Source organism: Nothoprocta perdicaria, unplaced genomic scaffold, assembly GCF_003342845.1.
Source record: "Nothoprocta perdicaria isolate Ctin4 unplaced genomic scaffold, notPer1 scaffold_21, whole genome shotgun sequence".
NCBI lineage: Eukaryota > Metazoa > Chordata > Aves > Tinamiformes > Tinamidae > Nothoprocta > Nothoprocta perdicaria.
This window is the reverse complement of record NW_020455316.1, coordinates 4122993-4146922: the sequence shown is the minus strand read 5'-3', so window position 1 is coordinate 4146922 and position 23930 is coordinate 4122993. Positions and strand designations below refer to the sequence as shown.

General features: G+C 41.9%; 1 protein-coding gene across 11 annotated transcripts in view; it reads right to left on the bottom strand.

Annotated features, from left to right (window-relative positions):
• SNAP91 (synaptosome associated protein 91) overlaps positions 1-23930 on the bottom strand; it is a 59420-nt gene that overhangs the window by 2874 nt on the left and 32616 nt on the right. For 2 of the 11 annotated variants that reach the window (XM_026038443.1, XM_026038444.1), the window contains 15 exons: positions 19392-19406; positions 19080-19247; positions 16325-16432; positions 15540-15797; positions 15255-15341; positions 15084-15155; positions 14555-14638; positions 13527-13610; positions 9405-9542; positions 7995-8144; positions 6569-6599; positions 5258-5369; positions 4350-4373; positions 2144-2227; positions 1956-2060 (listed from right to left, as the gene is read on the bottom strand). In XM_026038443.1, the coding sequence (XP_025894228.1) occupies positions 1956-2060; positions 2144-2227; positions 4350-4373; positions 5258-5369; positions 6569-6599; positions 7995-8144; positions 9405-9542; positions 13527-13610; positions 14555-14638; positions 15084-15155; positions 15255-15341; positions 15540-15797; positions 16325-16432; positions 19080-19247; positions 19392-19406 (1520 nt within the window). The remainder of the gene's footprint in view (positions 1-1955; positions 2061-2143; positions 2228-4349; positions 4374-5257; positions 5370-6568; positions 6600-7994; positions 8145-9404; positions 9543-13526; positions 13611-14554; positions 14639-15083; positions 15156-15254; positions 15342-15539; positions 15798-16324; positions 16433-19079; positions 19248-19391; positions 19407-23930) is intronic. The other 9 variants (XM_026038448.1, XM_026038449.1, XM_026038445.1 and 6 more) reach the window with 8 other exon arrangements.

The following is a 23930-nucleotide window of genomic DNA, read 5'->3' as shown; positions in this document are numbered from 1 at the left end:
ACAAGCAAAGTGGCTGCTGCGGAGTGTATCTGAGAATCCCTGCCCTTGGAATTAAATACAAGCTCTTCTACATTGGCAGTAAGGAAAAGAAGACAGTACTGCAGACTCAACTGTATTAAACTTCATTGCACTTTGTTTAGGCATTAAAAAAAATCTATAGTATTATATATATATTTTATATATATAAAATATTATTTTATATTTATATATATAATTATCTATACATGAAATGCACAGCTCTAACATCTATAATCCAACTTCTCACTTTAAAAATTTCAACTCCTTGCCATCTCTCCAAAGCAAATCCAAACATACATAAATGGAAACGTGTTTCCTTACTTAAGGAGTGCTGTTTGCTACAGAGTTTGGTCATGTAACTTAATGTTTGCAAAAATGGGGAGCAGATTGTTCCCGAGTGATACAGAGCAGGTTTAAGAGTTGGGCACCAGTTTGTGTGCCTCATGATTTCAAAGGGAAGAAAGACTGCAGACTTGAACAGAGGCAGGATATTAGAGGCAGGCATGCCCTGCCTCTTCCTCACAGAAGCATTTTCCAATTAAAAACTATTATAAACTAACAGCTAGTTACCTGGTTATTCACTAACTGTATGATGACAAGGGTGATCAAACAGTCACCACAATCTGCTCTTGAAAAATAACCTAAATTGCCTTAAAAAGCCACCAAAATCCATCTAGTGTAATTGTCCTCAATCAGGTGCTATGCAGCTCTTGCCCAGTTGAGGCAGGGATGCTCAGATACTACCTGAAGCCTGGTGGGACTGTACTCTTCTGACTAATCTTTTCAGACTAATTTCTCCTGCATCACAACATGCAAATCTGCAGAATAATATCCACAGGTAACTTGTGTGTACTCTGGTCAAGCAATAAATAGGATAAGCCTACTCAGAATCCCTGCAAAGCACGGACTCCTTATGTAATGAGCAGGTTGCTCACTGTACACAGCAACTATTAGAGGAATCTTATCCATAGAAACTTAGTTATTCTACATCTGCCAAACAACTTAGAGAAACAGCCCTGTGGTTTTAATCACTATACTAGTTCTTCAAAAACAACATTGCTTTAGTGAACCTGCTGGGGTAAGTAGCCAAAATTGTGTCTCCTTCGGGTCTACACGTGTGATTGTCATCAAGTCAGACTAGGTGAACTTTAAATACATGAAAAATGAAGCTGTGTCATCTATCTACCGCTTGCAGGGGAACACGGGGATTGAAGACTAATGTTCATTTGCCTTCCTCATTGCCATATTAGGTAGAAGAAATAAATTCCACGTGGTAGTATTTAAAATGGCACATTACAGTGAAGTGTGTGCATCCCGAACACTTCAACATCATATACATTCATACTTGAATGCAATTACTTTGAAACAAAGCCAGCAAACTACTAGCCTAAGGTGGTGAAACCTGCATTTACTGAGACAGCTCACTGAAGAACTTGGGATCTCAGCTCATGCATAAGATGAAGGTGGGTTTTCCAGAGAACCATTTCAGGGGATTATGAGGGGAGATGGAGAGTGTAAATTCTGACAGGCTCTGGACAGAACAGGAATGCAGTCAGCTCCACTTTGAGCTTTCTACAAATCCCACTGCAAAACATATCTTAGAAGTAGGTAGATGATGAAGCGAGAGTAGATATGAGAGACTTTTCAAATCTACTCATTGCTCTCCTATAAGGCAATTAAAAAAAAAATCCAAGGTGGTTGATGTGACCTGTTGGAGGTCAGCAGAGCAATGAGTACACAGTAAAGTTCTCACCCAGTCTGCCTCCAAAAGCAAAAGCACTTCAACCTACTGGCTCTTCACTTGTCTAAGATCCTCCTTGGCTCTAGCCGGTACCATAAGAAATCTCATTTGCAGATCTAATCAAAGTGAGATCTGGAATACAGGAGTCACTTGGGAAATGGAGAGCAGTACACATACACCTAGCTGTGGCACTCACCTGTACACCAGGGCCAGGGGCAGCTCCGAAGGGCGGCCTCATCATGGGCTGCCCGTACATGACCGGCTGCTGGGGCATCATGGGCACCCCTGCCCCTGTCGGTGGCTGCAAGTTAAAGGCAGGATGAGCAGCGTGCCGGGGGAAGCAGGGAGAGCAGTCCCTCCTGTTACCTGGAACGGGTAACTCACCATCCCAAACGCTGCTCCGGGCTGTGCAACAGGCGGAGTGGCTCCCGCGGCAGGGACAGCGCTCGCTGGAGGCACGGCGCCTGTCTAGAGAGAAGGCAACAACTTCTGTAACATCAGCTCCTGGGAAACCACCCTGTGTCTCCAACAGTCTCAAAGCTGGTCTGGAAAGCAGCACTGTTCTGTAATGGGTAACAGCTAGCCTCGAAAGCACAAGGTTACTACAGAATGACTGCCTGGACTAATGCTTAGTTTATTTTGTGGTAAGAAAGCTCAGGTAACAGACATGCTGGTCTTCATGAATGGAGTTCATTTGCAGAATAAAACACAAGTGAGACCAAAATGCTTTTTTCCTTCTTCTATTTAGTAGTGCAACAGAGCCTATTAACTTTATAGCTGATAAGTCAACACACTATTGCACTTATAGCATTATATCTTAGCTACAGAATTATGCTTAGCTTAAGCACAACGTAGAAGTTAAGGAAAATAGCTGCTATAGTAATTAGTTTTCAAGAGAAATTAATTAGCATTTTTATGAAGTCACATTCTTTTAGCTATATCTCATTCACACACAAGCCACAGTTACAACCATTATATGCACAAATGAAGGACAGTTAAGCTCATTTTAACTTCTTACACAGTGGATTTTAATTCAAGTGACACGTAAGGCAAGAAAAAAGAATTTCCACTAGAATGCAGAAAGAGAGAACTGATAGTTTAGGCGGACCGGACAGACAGCACACATGTAAATGGAGTGGCTTTGAAGGTGGCCACCCCACTTATGGAGCAGGACTTGGAGAACTTGCCTTTTGGGTCACTTGTCTGTCATTTCTCACACAGAGTCTTCCTCTGACTCAAGGCCTTCTGTGGCCTTGAAAGCACTGAAGTCTCCCCCTTTCTCCAGAATTATATTCAATGCAAGCAGTATTAAAACTCTATCAACTCTAAGGAGAGGCAGAAAGCACTCAAGAAAATTATCTTACTAGTGTTTGGGCATCCTCAAGAACCTCACTACAGCTAATGCATGTCCTAAAAAAAGCACCCTGGCACAAGTTCTCAAGCTGTCACAGAAGTGGTTAAGGTCTGGCCCAACTCTTAAACTCCTTACCTGGAATCAGTTACAACACACCCATATTTGGTGCACAGTTATAGGATTTTTCAGCTTAAAGGAAAGTGTCCCTCTGGAGCACTGCAGTAAAAACTCTTCACTGAGCCCACTTCTGTGAACGTGGCACTGGGCACTGTGGTTTGGTCCTTGCTCCAAGGCTAAAATAGGCCTTTTCTTTTCAGATTCGTGGCACTCAGCAGGATAGCCTGTTCTAGATTTACTGTACCATATGCATCCTACAGATTCCACCAATTATTATGAATCTCTTTACTAGTCAAAGCTTAACAGCAGCATTTTTATTTGTCCCCATATTAAAACTAACATGTGGACACTCAGATATAGAAAGCAAAATATGGAAAGACCTGAATTACTATCATCAAATGAACATCCTAAACTGCTCTGACTGCAGCCAAAGGAAAACGTCTTAGTTCCAAATTCAGCTAGGCAGACGCCAAAAAAATGACCCCTGAACTGGATCTGCTTTTGCTTCAAGACACCAGGGTCACTTCAGGAGACAGGATCTTATGAAATTCTGCTATTCTGTTAATCCAGAAGGTGAAAAGGGCCACGATGAAGGGAAGAAGTGAACAAAGCTTAAGTAGTTCAAATTCAGACCTCAGCAGTGGAAATGCTTCACTGCAGCCTCCATAATTATTTTTTTTTCTGTGGCTCTTCTCTTCTCTGTCTTCAAAAAGCCTTAAGTGCTTGGACTTAGAAGGAAAACATTAGTACCCATGTTACATCAAATGCTATCCTTCCACACAGCTTTCCAGAAGGACCACTTACCATAGTAAGTGGCCATAGTAAAACCACTACCAGATTAAGCCAGGATTAAAGAAGAGAGAAAGTCTGCAAAGTACAAGTCACCAGATCCTTCACACTGAAGCAGAGCAGAGATATTCTGAAGCAATTTTTTTCAAGCTAATAGCATAGAAATGGTGACATCCAATACATTGCTGGACAGAGATGTGGAAAGAGCCAGAGTAGCTGTTTTCTAGCTAGTTGTAAGCCAGCTGTAGTAACTGCAAAGCAGGTGAGATGCTGTTAGTATCTCCATGTTTAGTAGGTAAGTATAATAAGAGATAAAAAAAATTCACTTACATAGTACAGTATTGCCCAACCTTTCTATTAAGAAAAAAAGTTGACATTACAACTAACATATTCAATAGAGTATCAAGTTCAACGAATTTGTATATTAAGAAATAAATTTGACTATGTTTAAAGTTATATTAACGTTCACTTGTGATAGTAGGGAACTGAATTGGTCTGTTCCCTCTTGGCAGTTTCCCTTCCCTCTGCCTGACACCCTTCACCTTCCAGCGTTTAACAATTTATTTTTAAAACAAAGGCTGTTCGGGAACCTTGCTACTTTTATGAGGTATGGGTTTTCTTCACATTACTGTTGCAGCTTATCCACGATCAGCTTTTTCTTTTGCCAAATTATATTTTAAGCTCAATTTAACTCCCACCTTTCCCCATTATCAGGGCCTTCTGGTGTATTATATACGGCATCTTAACACCCTCTGTAAAATATTGTTTTGCTGGCCTAAACAAACAACACTTCTCTAATTTAATTACATTATCAGCTCACTAGTCTGAATACTGTGTACTTTTTTGATCTACTGTGTTCAGGAAAGGTTGGATAAGCAACAAGACTGTTTTCTCTCACCCCAGTATTTCAGCTTTATGTAACTACCTTTCTTTCTGGACAGTCTATTTGGACATACTGCTAGTCACATAGTTTTCTTTCTTAATAGCCACTGACCCCATTAAGTGTACACACAGTCAAAGCTTGATATGCAGGCAAGTGTATTTTTATTGACCTGAAAGCATTGACTGAGTTAGGCCAGCTGCAGATCTGGTCTTAAAAACTTGACCTGAAACCATCACATCACTTACAGAAAGCAAACTCTTGAGCAGAAATGGACCCAGCAGCAATTCTGAGCCTGCCAATTGCTCGGTCTCAGGAAGCAGTGGCATTTCACTGCTCTTCTAGAGGAACTACCTACCAGAGGACCGCTGGGGACGCCGCCAGTGGACCATGTTGCTGGTGCTACTTTGGGCTGCCAGTTGGCTCCCCCTGTTAGCTTCTTCTCGCCGGCGTTCCACTGAAGGTCTCCCCTAGTAGAGAGCACCAGAGATGCAGCAATTCTTTACATGTCTCCACAGAGAGAAAAGGAAAGCAGGACGCATTAACATTAAGCCTGCATTAGGTACATTAGTTTATGGTATGCACAGTTTAAGTTATTAACAGGAATATATACTTTTAGTACCACTCAGTTTCAAGGATTGTTAGCTGTAGATACCACTACGCTCTACACTGAAGCCAGTTACATGGTTATGGCCTTTGAGGTGAGAAGAAAGGAGAAGTGTGCTTAGCATTGACTGAAGATAATATATTATTATAGCAAATACCCTTGCAAAGTAGGCAGAAGCAGAGCTACAGCCTGTCCTACTGGGAGCAGGCAGCAGAGCTGCCCGCTAGAAGCCCTTGAACGCACACTTCATTGCTGGGAATCCTGTGCAGGCAGCTGGAGGAGGAAAGCATTCGGTCTGAAAAAAGGTCACACACACAAGAGAAACAAATCATCCACAGAATAAACAGGGTGTATCCAAACTAGGCCTTGTTAGAGGCTGCTCTAGGAATAGGCTACACCTTTTGACCAAAGGAGACTGAAGAAAGTTAAGTTTTGGAGACAAACTTCATGGGATGTGTTTACATATCCCTCCTACCACCTCCACAGACTCACAACAGGTTTTGAAGGGCACACATCATAAAAGGATGTGCCCAGGACATTGGAGGATTCAATGCTGAAGGAAGAATCAGATTAAGAAGATACATTCAGAAAGAAATATAATACTGTAAATATTAAAAGAAAAACTTCTGTGTTTTGTGGACTTTCTATTTTAGAAGTATTCCAATATCTACATGATAAGCACATAAAAAGCCATTAAAAGATAAACTGAACAATTATTATTAACCTAGTTAACTCAGGATGGCTATGCAATATCATCTGGACTATTATTTCATTTTATGTTGAACTCACCTTCAATATTCAGTGAATCTGTACAAAAATAATGACTAGAATACTTTTTTCCCCAGAATTTTGCTGGATTTTTTAAAACATAGTAATAATAATAATAATAATAATAATAACAATAATGATAATAATAATAATAATAGTAGTAGTAGTAGTAGTAAATATATTGGCACATGCCCAGATACTTAAAATCACTAATGCGTATGTAAGATGACAAAGTAGAGTTGAAAATATTAAAAGAAAAAAAAGAAAGACAAGCAAGCAAGCAGCTACACTTACTTTTTGGAAGTTGTACCAGAAATTCCAAGATCTGAAAAAGAAAAAAAAACAAGAACAGATGGGTAAAAAGGAGCCACATTTGGTAAATCCACGCATGTCAAAATAATAGCTCACATTTCATTGCTTACAATAATAAAATAAAGTTTTCACTTTCACACATCTTTAGACAGCTTCAAGGTACTGGCCCTGTTGCTTCTCCAGGACAGACTTTCCAGGAATCTAGTGATTGTCTCAGACTTGAGAAGCCAATTTTTATCTCCACAAGAAAACTAAGGGGACATTATCTTCGGATCTACAAAATGCTACATTATCTAAGGACATCATTTGTTTAAGAGCATCATTTAAGAGCACCATTTATCCCAAGTGACAACACTTGTTTTTTGTTCCTCCTTTTGCATGCTGAAATTAAAGGTGATTTTAAACATACTGATAAACCTCAAAGTTACCTTAAATTTCTTCACTATGTAATGCACAGACACTCTTAAGTAGTTTCCTAATTATTCTCCAGAAGGAGTTTTAAGCTAAGATTTAAGAAAGTCTTTTACATACAAACCGTATAAATCCTGCAAGCCAAGAATTGCTAAGTTTCACTATTACTTTCCTCCCAAAATGTGAATTACCAACTGTCTCACAGAAGAGGTTGTGAGTGATTTAGCCTGAGAGTCCTGCTTACTTCTACACATGGTAGTTTCTTCCTAAAAGAAGAGTATATATCTTAAGGTCAGTTATACATTTGTTTTGGTTTATTTATAGTAATGCTCAGACCATTCTACTGATAGAGCCTTCCGAAGTCCAATTTCAGTATGATTATACCTTAGCCTAGGTGGTCCTATGTGAATATTAGATTTGAATGGGGACTGGTGCTACCAGTCTCCAGTTAATAAAGACTCTAGCACTCACCTTGCTACAGGCAGGAGGGTGCTTTTCTGTTTTGCATTCCAAGAACAATTTTTGGCAAGGTCACTATTCAGGAGAAGATCCATTTCTTGGCTACTGCGTACAACTCATCTCATTGCTACTCTATTCTCACTAAGTGAAAAACCAGATACAGGTCTCCACTAGCTTTATTTCTGTTCAGCATCAAATTCTACTCTGCTACCAGATGCTTTCGACATTTTTGTTCCCATTCCATCCTTTTATTACACAGGGACATATCCAATAGAGAATCTAACTGGCATATCCCTACATTATGAGTTGGACTTAACAAACAGATTCCAATAGTTTCCTCAGAATCTGGCACAAAGGACAAGTTATGACCCCAGCATAAGGGCTATCTGAATCAGGCCTTATTCCTGATCAAAACCTCCCTTATCTACATGGAGAAACAGGAGGATACCAGGAGGAGGACACCAAAATGGACAGTATTTGGCCACCAACCAATGCCGTTCTTGCCCTATGCCAGTAAAACCAAAAGCTTCCCACTTACTGCCTACTAGGTTTGCAAGGGAGGAATCGAGGTCGCTGCCAAGGCCTTTGCTTGCTGCCGAGGGAGCGACCGCCGGCGTGGCCGAGGGGGCGACGGGCTGCCCAGCAGGAACCATAGTTGGCATGAGGAGATCCCCTAGGCCATCAAACACTGCAAGGGAAACAGAAGTGCTTTAGGGTGGCAGCTGTGGTAAGGAAAAGTGCTGCTGGCCGCTTTGCTGCTATCTGCAAATATAGCACAGACAAACACGACACAAGTCTTACCAAAACACAGCGTGACATTAAATTAATGCCAACAAGGGCATGCATGTCATTTTACTCGACAATGAATGTACATTAGTCCTGAAAGAACCATATCGGTGAGAACTAATATGACAGGGCATGCCTAAAAGCAGTTTAATTGGAGAGTTGAATCTACATAGATGAAGCACTATTTCCACGTCATTATTTTTCTCAAAGCCATCCTCACAGAGATGTCAGATGCACACATTTGTCAGGAGATATTCATTTAAAGGCTTTTAAAATGAACATCTTGCAGCAAACACCAGTCAGGATGACGTGGCAAAAACAGTCTTGCACACTGACAACTCATGGCAATAGGATTAGAACAGTCTCAAGATGTTACTACTCGGTTGCAAGCAGCAGGAGTTGGGAAGCCTACTAACATGAGATCAGAAGGAACTAGAACCATCCACGCTGACAGATCTAGTCTCTTTAGTCCAGATGTCTATCTCAGAAGTTGGTTGTTTAGATCCCTCAAAGTCAAGCTGCCTGGAACACTGCATTCCAGGATCAGACATTCTGATCTGCATTTGAGGTACATGCTAAGGTTGGGTCAACAGGAAAGGGTGACATGTGCACTGGCAAGCAACCAAAGAACCAGACAGCAGCACTACTTTGACCTTCTCTTTCTTGTTTGTTTTCTTGTACAGTCGCAGAACTCACCAATTGTAAGTTTGTAGCAAGGACCCAGCATGGGAAGTATAGAATGGAAGAGATACAAACAAAATGATAGCAGTGATGAAAGTTAAAGCTTATAGACAGGCAAAGAACACCACCTCAGTCTCAGTTCTGTGTACCTTCAGGTGCCATGCAAGCTTAAGAACAGCTTGAGCAGCAAGGGCAGAAGACTCAGCTCTACACTGAATTTACAGAACAGCGTTTTCTGCGAGTAATGTAGTCAAGCACAAGCAAGGATGATGTCCACACTAGCTCAGCTTCAGCTGACATAGTAGAATAAAAATGGGTACAGAGAGTTCCTGGGTACACAGCAGCCTAAACACAACCCTGCGTTCTTCTCGCATGGAAGAAATAGGGAAATAATTTATTTCTTGTATTTAGAGCCTAAATGTGATGTCATTAACTCATTCAATACTAGAAAACTCACAGGAAGAAAAAACCTTTGGCTCACCTGATGCATCAAATGAACTTGCAGTCGTTGGAGCTGTTGTTCCAAAAGCTGCATCAAAGTTAGGTTGTAGTAAGTTGGTTTGAGCTGGAGTGACTGGCGATGGTGATGGAGAGGGAGCAATAAAGGAACCTCCAAAGCCTTTGAAAAAGTCACATAAGAGAGGTGTAGACATTAGAGTCAGTCTTGATGGGTTGTATTAAAAAAAAAAAAAAAAAAAAAAAAAGGCAACATGACAGAGAAACTGCTTACTAGACCATTTTAAAGAGCTGAGTACTGCAATACACTTTAGAAAACAAAGAGGCATTTTTATTATCTAGTTATCTGTCGCTCTCTTTGGAGGTAGATCACCAGCTGAAAGCACAACAGCACAGTTCTTGCAGTGCTGCATGCTATAGTTCCAGGCAAGTAAGCTCATACGTAGAACACAGTAAGAATTAGTTCAGAACAAAGGGAAATAGAAGACTAGCTCGAAAAAGCCTATGATGAAAGTTCCATGAATGCAACTAATCGGAAATACCAGTTAAGGTGGTACTGTTCAACCAGTTTAATCGTTCAGCATCCTACCAAACCTGGTCCTCCGGGCCAAGACGTCATCAAGCAGCCCTTGCCCCCAGCCTCTACTGCCAAGGAGGCCCAGCAGAGCCTACAAGCACCATCAACCCCCAGTAACAGCGATTCGCCAACCTACAGGCAACTCTCTCCTACCTTATTCTTAAAATCCCTTCCCCACTAACTATATATTCTTATATATATTCTTAAAAGCCCTTCCTCACTACCTAACTGTAACTATGAAACTCAACCTCCTTCAGAATCTAACCTTGTTTCTTGTACCATCTATAGGCTCTAGAATCTGTTTCAATTGAAAACTGTGTAAAACTAACTCCATCAAAAAGCAACCAGCCACGTGGCTCTTCCCCAGTTTCCCTTCTCGCCTACCAGCCAGTCCTCTTGCTCAACCTCCTCCTCGCAGCGATGCCTGCGACCGCCACACACCTTCTCAGGTGCCTCAGCCTTGCTCCTCTCCCAGATGGGCTGCTCCCCTGGCACCACAAGGCTCCCCTCCGAGGCCACCACACCAGCTGTGCACAAATACAGCAGGAAGATCACTCTGCACAGCTTGTAGGCTCTAATCCTTTCCTTCCTCTTTCTGGTTAAGCTCACTTTGCCACCACTGATTGGAAATGAGACTTTGCCATGCCGGCCTTCTAGCACTGCCCTGAGATTCCTTGTGGAGAACTTGCTGCCTCAGCATCCCTACTTGCACAGCTAGTTATCCCTGTCAAATGTAGAAGCTTGCACTCTTCTCTGTTTGAAGTTCCTGCTGGAGACCTTTTTCGCTGATTTGTAGTGACATTTTAAGCTGTAGTCTTACACCATGTTAATACAATCCTTTTTATGTGGGAGAACATCTGAATATTGATTAGTCATAATGTTGAAATAAAGCACCAAATACAACACATCCATTTAAAGAGATTATCTAATTACATTAAACCCTTATCACCACTTATCTCTTTAGTGACATAGTTTTTGTTGCTCGTGTCTAAGCAATTAATTCCCATTCTCCTCTCACTCATCTTTCCTCAGCTTTTCTTTAATTACCAGTTCGTGGGGCAGTCAACTTTCTAAAAATGACAAAGTAAAAAAATATTCCAAAGACTTTCCAACCTCTTACTAATTCCTTCCTAAGCTGTTTTCCACGCTCACAGGTTACCCCAATTACAGCACATGATGCCAACACCTTACAAACACAGTGACCACAGCGCGTTGCCCAGCTATGAAATCTCACAATAATATAAGGAATTTGTGCTCAAATTGTCAGGTCTCAGTTATTCCAATGTCACTATGAGATCTCTGCTTGCCTCCCTCTACGAAAGCTAAGCTCTTTAGGCAGAAGAAGGGGAACTAAGCACTGACCTCAGACTCAGGCCCTCAGGACAGCACGTGACGCTGCGTGTTCGAGTCCTCCTGCTTCTGACCACCAACTCCAAAGTGATCCTCTCTCTAAGAACTATAAACACCCTAACAGGAGTAGAAAGGACAGGGAAATTTGCCCCGGAAGCAAGTTTCAGACTTATTTGTGGATAAGACAGGAGAATTAAATTAATTAATGCTCATTCTATTCAACCCCAAACCCTCGGCAGGGGATTAAGGTTATCAGAGGAACCTGGACCCTGCCAGCGACTTGTGGTGCCATCAGAAGTTGGGCTTTAGCTGCAGAACGCCTCACCTTTATCAACAAATAATTAGTCCTGTCCAATGTAATTAGAACTTCTAACCAGTTCTTCCTTGTTTGCAAGCAGCAGGTCCAACAGAGTATCTTCCTTAGCTGAGCTGTTGATTCCCTGCATGAAGAAATTCCTTCCGATACATTCCAGAAATTTTCTGGATTCCTTGCAGTCAACTGTATTGCTCTTCTAGCCAGTTTTGTGGTGATTAAAGTCACCAGCAAGTGCCAAAGCCTGTGATACTGAGGCTTCCTCTAGCTGCCTAAAAATGGCAGCAACTCAGATCATGAGACGTGTTGTCTGTACATCCCCAGCTCTTGATTTTGAGGTTGCTTTTACCACATATGTTACCCAATCACAGTACATACTGAGATACACGTGCAAGCAGTCTAACACAGCGAGCCAGAAAGGAAAAAGCTAAAGACTATCATAATTAAGAGCAAAATTCTATTCTTGTCTGGAGAAAGGCTTAGGGGTATGTGAAAAAATAAATTCCCACAAGATTTTAAAGAGAGCCAAGAATAATTTAGCAACTTATTTCACAGCAGAACATGTAGGACAATGACATATAGCAAGTGTATTTGTACCATTATGCATATAAACACATAGAGTAACTGAACATTCATTAACCATGAAGGACAAGCCTTCAGCCACCCTATGAAATCTAGATAATCTTAAATTTAAAACTGGATTACACTGCAGGCTATACATCTGCCATTATCTAGGGTGAGCAAATGCTTAGCAATATGCTGTGATGTTTACAGACTCTGTGCCTGCCAAATAAAGATCCATCCAAATCAACTCATGGCCATTTTAAATGCAWAMAARMMAAAAAAAAAAAAAAAAAAAAAAAAARAAAGAAAAAACCCTATCCATTCTGACAAGTAGTACCTTGGCTTGAAATTTTAGACTTACAACATCAGTTTTTGCAGGTTAGGTTTTAATTTAAGATCACAGATTAGGACAGTATACTGCAGAAGTTTAAGCCACCTGCAATATAATTACGCAACTTAAGGTACAAATCAAGACAGAAAATATTTTGTATTGTATTTTTTGCACAAACTGGTATTGTATTTTTTGCACAAACTGGACTAGCTTCTTCTTGACAACATCTTTACACTCACTCCCCTGATAACACAGACAACCACCAAGGGTAACAACCAGTATTTTTCCTTACAAAATTACTAGTTTGGTGCTTCAGAGCCTAGTGATTAGAGCTTGGTCTCCAATCTAAAGTTATCTACCGACCTTTAACCAATGCACAGAATTACTGAAGCATTACAAAACCAAAAGGACTTCTAATTTAAGATCCCCAAACTCTCTCTACTAAAATTTAGCATACATTTACACATTATATCCCACTTAATGTAGTTGTCTTTCTGGCATTCAGACAGATTCAGAACAGACATATGTATTATTCTCTCTCCTCTCACCCTATCCTCCTTGGGTACACACAAGACAGCTGCTAATTCATTCATTTCAACTTCCAACATGTAAGCGTGTCTCAACTAAATCAGCCAGGAAACACAGATGAGTTGTCAGAGGAGAATAAATAGTATAACCTGCAATACTATTTTCCTTAAGTACTGCTGAAATCAGTCACAGAAACTTTATGTAGACACCCCTGTTGAGCACACAGTGCAGAAGAGTAAGTCTTACGTAGGGGGTAGGAAAATGAAGCCTCCCTGTATACTTAATGTAATGCTTACATTACAAATTGCTACCGTTTTAACTCAAGAAATCTAAAAGTTAAGAAACTGTGTGAACAAGTATTTTAATCCAAGGCAAAAGCCCATTTATATACCCAAGCAACACACACGGTTTCATAAAGACAGTTTCTGCAATTTCTCATTTAAACAGCAAGTGTAAAAAAAAACAAAAACCAAATCTTCATTACCAGCCAGTAGATCTGCAGAAGCTGAGGAACTAGAAGCAGCCTGGGTTGCGGGTTGGGGTTCAGCAGCACTACTTCCAAAAGCATCTACAGGGGATTCCAGAAGGCAGCAAGAAAAGGTGAAGAGTTCAACATTAAATACACGAGTTCACCACTGTTATCTTAAACGGGAGAGGCAACAGGAGAGTCATCTCATGTGGCACAAGAAAAGAAATGAAAGTGCTTGCCAGAGCAGTGCCATGGCCACAAAGCTCAGGTGAAAAGGAGGAGAGGCAACACAGCAGCATGTCAGAGAAATCTATTTTTTCTATATAGAGCAGCAACACAGAAGAGGATGGTATCAACACCAATCACCAAGGTTTGCAAGCCCTCCTACTCGGGCCCCTTCTCAGCAAGTCCACACAGAGAGCAGGATTTTAGGCTACAGGGTTACAGCCCTTTGGAGATGAAAGCATTGAACAAAAGACAGGAGTAATTCCAGCCAGAAGTTACAGAATGACATTAAGTCTTCCGAGAAGGGCATTTCACTGATGTTTCCCATTTCACTATTTTAAACAATATTCCTGTTCGACAACAGTTCTAGAGTTGGCTGTGCCCATCCTAATTTTCACCATGTCAAGTCTGACAGAGATCTTACAATTCAGATACCCAGTTTCAGAAAAGTCACCCCGAAAACTTCAGCTGCTTAGAGAAAGAAACCTAAGAGAAACCAATATGAACATGGAGGGCTGCAAAAATGGGGTTGAAGAGGAAAGAGGGAAGCAGGTAGCACCCTTCCATCAGAGCTCGGAGGGACAGAGGCACACATGCACTGACTGAAGATAGCATGGCAAACGTGATGGCAACAGACTGACAACATTGACAGCTTATTTGCAGTTCATTAGCTATGGTGCAATATGAAGAACTGGACAAGTTAGTCCTAGCTGCACAGAAAAGTCATAAGGGAAGGAAGCTGCAGCCTTAGCAAAGTGCAAAGGTAACTGAAATGAAGTGATTCAGCTCTGAAGTGGTGAGGAAGGAAAAATACCCACCACCAAATAGGTCAATCACACCTGAAGAATCCACCTTTGCTGGAGAGGCAGTGGGTAGAGGAGAGGGGGCTGCAAATGCATCCACTGCAGTAAGCATAGGATAAATAATATTTAGTATCAGCAAGGCAACAATGATAGCTAAATATTTCACAACCACATGGGTCCATAAGTTAGAACTACAGGGTCAGTAAATTCAGGTAACAGTCTTCAGAACTGCAAACTGAAAGGGTTACATTTCTCACACAGCAACTGAAAACCACAGTACTGTTCAAAAGCCATTCTTGTTTACTAATTTTCTCATGTTGAGAGAGGGATTTACGCTCTTAGCATCCACACCACTTACTCAAGTTCAGCTTCAGCCACTTCATGGTTCACACCTCCAATAACTGCTGATCTTGGGACTGAACTATCAACAAACCCACAACTTGGCGCTTCAGCTTAAAGGTGCAAGCTGGTGATAAGTCTTATTTTCACTCTTGAAAGAAAACCCGGAGGCCTGTAGGATGTCCTGTGAAAAACAAGCACTCACCGGATAAGAGATCAGCAGTGAGAGAACTCTCAGGCACAGGAGAAGCTCCATGTGGTGGAGATGAAAAAGCATCTTCCAGAAATGAAAGAAAAATCAAGGAGAAATGAGTGTTATTCAAGTCAGTTAACACCATAACAAAGCAGCAAAGTAGCTGAAGGTTGCTCTCTTTACCTGTACCAAACAGATCTATGCTAGGCGTAACATCAGCTTTAGGTGCTGCGGGTACAGCAGGTGCATCGGGAACAGACTCAAACAAATCTAAGACCAAGAACATACATGTCTTTAACTCATTTTCAGAAGCCAGAAAGCAGAACTTTCAACTTTTGCACAGCACGTTTAGAGTTAAGAGGCTTTCTCACTGGGAAGCCTGGAAGGCAGCATGCACCTCACAACGAGTTATTTTGTATTCTGGACAGAGCAATTCACCAGCATCAAAGAGTTAAAAACAAAAGTTACCACCAAAGATATCTAGAGCAGGAGGAGCGGAGGTGGTGGCGGGAGCAGAAGTGGTGGCCGTGGTGGTGGTGGCCGTGGCTGTAGTGGCAGTGGCGGCGGCAGCGACAGCAGCAGCTGGAGAAGGAGCAGTTGCAGGAGCTGGAGCGGCTGCGCTAGTTGTAGGGGTAACTACAGGAGCAGCAGGCTCTGTTGGCTTCATAGCAAAGAGGTCCAGCTCGGGAGCAGCCTCTGCGCTACCTTCGGATGGGGCAAAGGGGTCTTGTAAAAAGGAGAGGGGAAATACAGGTGTATGCATGTTTAGGAGCAGTAAAGGAGGAAGTTCAGAACAAAGCAACTACAGGCAATGCACATACTGCAAACACACAGACACACACACGCACAAATGAGGCTGCTCTAACATCTAGCCTACTTATCCGGACACATTACTTATGTTTTTCCAAAATAAAGGTTATCCGAAAGGCTCAACAATCTGGATACTAAAGGGCAGGATTTTAAAAAGCCAAAGAAAGAGGCGTGATGAAGGAATAGCCAGTTTAACAGATTACTGCTCACACAGCTCAGGGCTGCGGGAATCACTCCTTAGCCCTACTGAACAAGGATGGAGTTGCTGGGACCAGGAACGGGCAGCTTTGTTAAACATGCTCTTCAGTCTAAGGTTTGTTTTGACCAATTGGGCACATTATTAAGAAAATTTCAGAAAAACACACTGCCATGTAGTTTAAAAACAAACAAACAAACAAAATAAACCAGCAAAACAAGAGACCATCTAATGACATCAAACCCACCATTTCCTGAACATGCATCAAGAGCTGCTGCTACAGGGGTTGGGGTAGCTGGTGCTGCTGCCCCTTCAGTGGCTGCAGGGGCTTCCCCAGGAGAAGCTGCAAAGGCATCTTGGGTGCAGTTTAAGAACAGAAATTAAAAGGAAAAAAGGATAAAGAGAAGAAAAAATATAGTAAAGGAACCAAGTTAAATCGCACAGGTAGGTCCCCTTATACAACATGAACGTTGCTACTCTGTCGTGCAGCGCACGGGCTTCGTCTCCCCCAGCCCACCCAAGCAAGCTCAAGTAGAATTTGAAGGAGGAACTCCTGAGGCTGCCACAGAAAGTTCAGTGAATGTGCTAAAAAGCAGAATTCTCATTGTATAAGGGTTCAGAGCAGCGCGCTCATGTACTACCCACAATCAATTAATGCAGGACAGAGGAATGGCATTAAGTTGGTGTTAATAAAGATACTCAACTTGCATGCTCAGAGCCTCAAATACATGTATGATTAATCAGTCACTGTGAGTTAGGTTTGCAAAGCACTGGGCAAAGTGCTCTGGCACACAGCTGGCCAGTTACGGAGGCAGAGATCTACTCCTACCATTTCTAGCTGCTAAGCTGCCCAATATTTGAGGAAGGCAACTTCTTCATCTGTTAGCAGCACTCAAATAGGATATTTCTGAAGCCAAAAAGCCTAATACAAAAGTTACATTTACTTGGCTTGCTTTTGGCAGATCTAGAACACTGACCTTCAAGACTGGTCAGCCAACCTTGTTTATCTCTGTTTCTTTGAGAAAGAAACATCCTCAAGGCCAACCAGCCCAGCCAATTCAGAGAGGGAAACTGTAGTCACGTCTTGGGTTTGCTTTGGCTCCGTTTTGGTCTCCTCTTCCTAGGTGATACGCTTGAACTGCAAGCTCTGAATTTTTACAGCATTATTCCTAGCTTTAACCACCACGTGTAGCTCTTAATCCCAGGAAATAGTCCTAATGGATGGTACCATTTGGACCAGCCTTCACAAGCAGGCATTTTCTCCACAGAGAGACTGTGCAATCAAAATGACATGGTTTAAGGCATTCATAAAGCGTTTTTCTACTGCTTCAAAGACAGCAAGTTCAAAATTTCTGTAGGGAGGAATGATGCAATTGCACTGTTAAATCAGCATAGGAGAAAAGCTTAGCATGCTTTAATTGGAGTCTCAATTTTAAAATGAAAATGACCATTTTAAAACAGGTTTGTGCCAGTTCATCTAGAAAGCTCAACAGGACATGCATCAAAACTTCAGCAGAAGGGATGGAAGACAATTATCCTTGTCCAATAGAATTGAAATGAGATAAAAGCAAAAGAAAGGCCTGCTAATAAGCCACTTGAAATATAAACCTATTTTTCATGTAACAGGGTTCAATAACAAAACTGGATGGCAGTTGTCCAAGTAAAATATCATAAACAGGCCAAAGTCAGTGTATTATTCGCATACCAGGCACTGGCAGACCACTTGGAAGAAATTCCACAGAGAATTGGACTGAAGAGTTTTGCATTCAAATACTTCCAAATACACAATGCATGCAGTAATTTGTGTTGCTTTTTTCCCTCTACAGGGCTGGCCTTCATATAGAAAATCACCCCATGTTGGCCCAAAACAAAACACTTCTACCCACAGATGCCTAGGTCAGAAACATGAGCTGAGAAACACAACTTAGGACCTGTCTATCTTTTCTCTTGTTCTGGAGCTATACTCAAGATTTCCTGTACACACAGGAACATTGTGGGGAACACACAGCAACGTTGTGGAACTCCATTTTGGCAGCAAACACATTATTACTAAATCTTGATATCAACATTCACGGTCACACTTGGAACAAGCTTCAAAGACAATTAGTTAAACAGAGCAGTTAGCTAATCCTCAATGTGAAGTAAAATATGTTAGTTCATAAATTAAAAGGTTTTCCCATCAAGCTAGACTGATACCATGTTGAAAAGACACAGAGGCATTTCTGACTTGCTATTGAGAAGCCTTATACTCCCATGGAATGAAAAGAAGGCTGGCAACAGACACGAGAGGCTTTATTCTTACCAAGAGTTTATCAACCAGCATTAGAGATTGAAAGAGCATATAAAGAAAAAAAGTAATACAATGATGCCTCTATGTTAGCTGTACAGCTGGCATCCAGTCCAAGTTCATTGTAATTCTGATTTACTGTAGGAATCCTGCAGAATGCTGAATCCTGAAATACAGTAATTGCAGGTGGCTCCATAACGAATTTCAAGGAAAGATCCAGAGAAACACAACAGAGCTGTGTGACAGAAGGATGACAGGTAAGAAATGGGCAAGGAGCTGCCATGCCCATCCTCTCTAGTGCAGCAACTAGCAAAGCACCGTTGCTTTTCCCCAGAAATTCCAGTCCAGCCCAATGTCACTAAATGACATGGACAGAATAAATACTTGCTTACCCCCGTGTGCACCTGAAAACTGGTCTTCTTCGTTAGCTGTTTATTAGAACATACCTCAGGCTGAAGTGCACACAGCTTTCCATTTCCTATACTTGGATATATGCAGAGGTAAAACACTGTATATGCAGAGCAGCCTATTAGTTACTAACACAGCAAACAAAAAGCTAGTCGGTCAGTTTACATTTCCTGCTCCATAAAGTGCCCAACACCCAGGTGTCTTTGCTTGATCAAGTAAAACTAGAGGCCTTATTACAACAGTGGACCTCAATATTGCTTCATCAACCATATGAGATGGATTAGATTATTCGAGCAACCAGACTAACCTCCAAAGAGATCCACTTCAGCAGTGGTAGCAGTAATAGTTGTAGTTGTAGCAGGAGCTGAAGTGGTTGCAGTATCAGTAGTTGCAGCAGTAGTTGCACTAGGCTCGGGGGCAAATGGATCTGAAATCTGTGGCTCAGAGGTAACACCGGAAAGTGCAGCCAGGTTATCTATATGCAACCATACAACGAAGATCAAACAGGAAAAGTAAGGGGAAGAGGGAGACAGACCACTTGCACTCAGCTCCAAGAATATTAATACTTAATAAGGAGTCTTAACTTTCAATAGTCTTCGAAATTAAAAATGTTACTCACCCTCTCCCAAGAGGTCTAGTGATTGTCCATTAAAACGACAGCAGTGTAAAAGAAACAGAGCAGTTAGTGGAGCAGCCACGCAGGTGGTGTTCATTAGCCACACATTCATTCTCTAAGTGACACATCTGGATTAAACAGAATGCCTGCATTTAATTTTCCAATAGTCAAACAGTTATTTCCACATAACAAAGCTCATGCTGCTTAATAACTCTATTCAAATCAGGACCAGGGCACAAGTCTTAGGCATTTGATCTCTAATCAGCAAGATGTTCCAACATTTGTAGTATTCAGCATTTCTGTTCTGTGCAGCTGGACTTCATTCCTATTTCTAAATACAATACCCATGACCAAGTATCAGTCAGGACCAAGCAGTGACAGGAAGGTCTCGTGCCTTTCACTGCCCCAGGGTAAAGCCAAAAACCTTTTCTTTGGAAAGCCCAGTTCACCTGCACACTAGTCCTCATTTTTCCCCTCTCTCAGAACCTGCACCTGTTTAAGTAATGGACAGTTCCACAAGAAGCAAATAGACTATCTTAAAATTTAAAAATAGTTAAGAACACTGAAAATTTGTGATTTACTTGGACTGCTCTAACTACACAAAGATTCAAGACTAGCACAAATTAAACTCTTACATAAGAAGAACGAGCCCCAGTGAAACCCAGTTGTCACACATACATACAGCAAACACACAGAAGTAATTGACATTAACTCAAATCAGTGAGCAATTACTCAAGACCGCATCATGCTATTAGCAAAATGTATGCAGACAATAAGGCAAATTTCAAGATAATTCTGTTTGGTTGCAAGTATTTTCTAGAATAAAGTTAGGAGCGAGAAAGCAGACAAAGTTATCCTGAAAGTGAGTAAAAGTAGTCAGAAGGTGCAACCTATGTTAACACTGTGAAGACTATGTGAAGACTGTGAGTGCTGGACAACTTCAGCAAGTCTCTCTAGCCTAGCTGAACTGCTTCTGGAACTGAGTTCAGCCTCAGTTCAACTGCTTCTGGAGGCAGCAAGCAGCTTTCACAGCAGCTCCTCTGCAGGCTGCTGCCTCCAAGACCAGTCAGATCAAGCTCCGAGACCACGGAAGTTCTGCCGCTCTCTCTACAGTGTTTACTAAATTATTACATTGAAATAATTACTACTACCCTCTCTGAGGAAGCCAACATTGTATTTTAGGCTCTGGGTAGTCATTTAGGCCCTGGGTAGTTATTAGACTGACAGAAACGCTCATGTCCTTCCCTCGAAATACTTGGCCTCCCCTTGCCTGCACAGGGAAGACAGGATCCCGGGGCACTGAATACCTCAGGCTGTAGATCATGAGCACTTTTCTAAAACCACTGCACTTTTGCACTCCTATACACACACCTGTAACTAATCCATCTCTATGGATGAAGGATCCATCTCCTGGGGAAGGCTGCGGCACTACCAGCACCTTTCTGCAGACAGGCCTCGACACACCACACTATCATGCCAGGTACCTCAGGGCTGTTTCAAAGACCTGCAGTCCACTCAGGATGACATGTGGCTCTTCTGTTACTTGACACTCTGAATCTAGGGCCTACAACCACAGAACGTTATGGTTTTTCACTGCAGAGTGCTGCAGGTGGCCTAGAGGGCATCCCAGCCTTGCATTCCCCTCAGGGACACTGTGGACATCATCCAGTGAGGAATATTCACCCTACAACAGGATGCAAATCAGTATGGGGGGGCTGGAGGCACGCATTGCCAACAGGCATCAGCTTCAGTTTCACTGCATTTCGCCCTCTGCACATGCCTCCAGCGGCACAGCTCTTTACATTAAAGGCTTGAATATATTTTTAGAACCATCTTTAGCTAAGGTAGCACACAACCCTTTCCAGGCTGCAAAAAACTTGGCCTATTTCCCATTTTATACTGCAGGGACAGCGGTCTGAGCAGAACAGCTACGTATTTACTCATCAGCACATCAACCAGAGCTCAAGGTTGCTCCGAGATTCATTGGGGACTATGGGTTCTTCATCATCACATTGAACAGCAAGCTCAGTGTCTAGATACTTTATTATACGACAGCATCTGGGAAGCAAAATGCTCTGAGCAAGCACACTTAACCTTCATGCATGTGTCCCTATCTTCCACTTAACCTTCATGGATGTGTCTCTATCTTCCCTCCACACTGGTTAGAAAGGCACCAGAACACATGCAGGTACCTTAGCAATCACTTCCCAAAGACAGGTCTACTTGAGACTCACTGCATGAGCTCAGGTAAGTCAAAACACCATTCTGGAAGAGCACGATTAAAAATGCAGCACTCTGGTATCTCATTACTGCACACCAGGTGCAAGTCTCACAGCTAGGCTGAAAATACACAACCCTGGGCAAACTTCTGCCTCTCACCAGCTTATCCTCAGATGTGCTGCTGTTTCCAGTTTTGTCCTAGATCACTACACAGTGACATTACAGTTATGCAGCATGGCAGTCTACAGCCACTGTTAATACGGGAAGGACTAAAATCAATGCTTTATTGTATAGTAATACTAAAGAAAGAATACTAATAGCAAGCCCACGTTCTCAGGCACGTCAGAAGGCAGTTCAGTACAAAAAATCAAGTCAATTCACCTTCCTGTTGGAGGGTCAGAGCTTAGAGCAGCTGTCACTTCCCATAGATGACAGAGAGCAGCCTTGGAATCACATCACTCAGCCCGTACAACAGCTCTGTGCGAATCCCACGTAGGCCACACACTGAACACTTCAACTAAAACACTTAAGGCCTTTACTTAATCATCAGTGATTGAACAGAAGACACTAGTTTGTGAAGATTTACACTGAAAATTTCTCTGCAGCCATGAAAGATTACGAGCAGTTCCACCCAACTCTCCATGCTCGGATAGGCATCTGCCAGACAACTTTTTCCTTTAGGCTTGAAAGATCCTTCTGCCTCCACATGGATTCAAGAACATTTTTGCAGGAAGATTTCTCTACACACTTTCCTCCTCATTTTTCTTCTCCCCAAATCTCACTATCCTCCATTGAGCCATGCTCCCTCCTGCAATTCAGTCTAAAAATTCAAATTAATGGCGCTGTTAAAAACTGCAAAACAAGAATTTTGTTTCCCTGAAGTTCTTTCTGAAGCTTTCAGAGGGATTTTTTTGGCTTTCTCACGTGGCTCTCAACCCAGGAAGATGTATGACCTCGAGGCACCGTTCTTCCCTACTGCTACCTGTCTGCTGGATTACAAGAGCCTAATGAGAAGAGAAAACTCCGAGGACCCAGAAAAGGAATGGCTTGAAGCTGGTGCTTTGTAAAAGGCTCCATGGTACCTATGACAATACGCAGTTCAGAACAACTACCAGCTTCATCCTGCAGACGTAGGTTAAATAGAGGAACTTCACACAGGCTGCAGGGTTTCTCATGACTTGATGAAAGGCGAGTGGAAATTTCAGTATTTTTACAACAAGGCCATTACAGTTCTCAATTTATGCACATCTAACATTGTGTTTGGCAACTACTGAACTAGAGGAGGAAAAAAAAAGTAATATTTTCATGCAGTGGCACTTCATTATACCTGGACTCCTGCTCGCTGCAAAGCTGAAAAATGTGAAGCTCACTGTGATAACAAAATGCTAATCTTAAAGGTAAGACTGAACAATGTCCAATGAGGTGGTAATAGCCCTGGCCAAAGTAAAATCTTAGCCGCCCTTTTCCATTGTGGACTACAAAGAGTAAGGGCATGACTGGGTGATTTTAAGAAGTTTTCAGTAATTTGAAAAAATACACACACAGTTTCTCTTTTAAAACGCCTAATTTACAATGAGAACCAATATTCTAAGAGTCTAATGACAGTCTACATGAATGAGCAACTAAGTAAAGAAAAGGCAGCTGAGAAGCCTGAGTCTCAGGGCCCATCTCGGGAAACCTTGTGCTCCGATACTTGAGAACGAGGGAGCAGAACAACATACCTACCTACTGCTAAAGCAAACGGCTCAGAAAGCTCAAACAGGACGCAATTAAAACTGCAAAATAATTAATCAGAGTGACTCTAAGCGACAGATGCTTTGGTCCTGCTTTCTGGATAAGAATCCAATTTCGTTAATAAAACTGGTAGTTCCACCAAAAAAACCCTCAATTCAACAGGCTAAATAGGGGTATGCAAAAGTCGATGTATGCTACAGCAATTGTTACACTTTCACAATGGTGAATGACTGAGACACTCTCAGCTTTAATGAACTAAAACTAGGAACAGAAAGAGGGGATGCAGAAGTGACTTGCATCCAGCATTAGCATTCAGTAATGGAGTCGTCACGTCTCAGTGTGGCAGTCCTGCCATAAGAAGCACGATGATTTCATCAAGCTGCCACACAGGGAAAATCTCTACACTTACAGCACAGTGGGTTTACTATGTAAGCTAAGCAATCATTTCATGGTTTAATTTCTCTTCTTCACGAGGAGAAAATCAAAAAAAAAGGAATGGTTGGCCAAATCATTGACAACCAATGCTGCCTGGAACAACTAACTCAGCTCAGTGTGCTCAGTATAACAGTGTACACTGCGTGGCTTAGA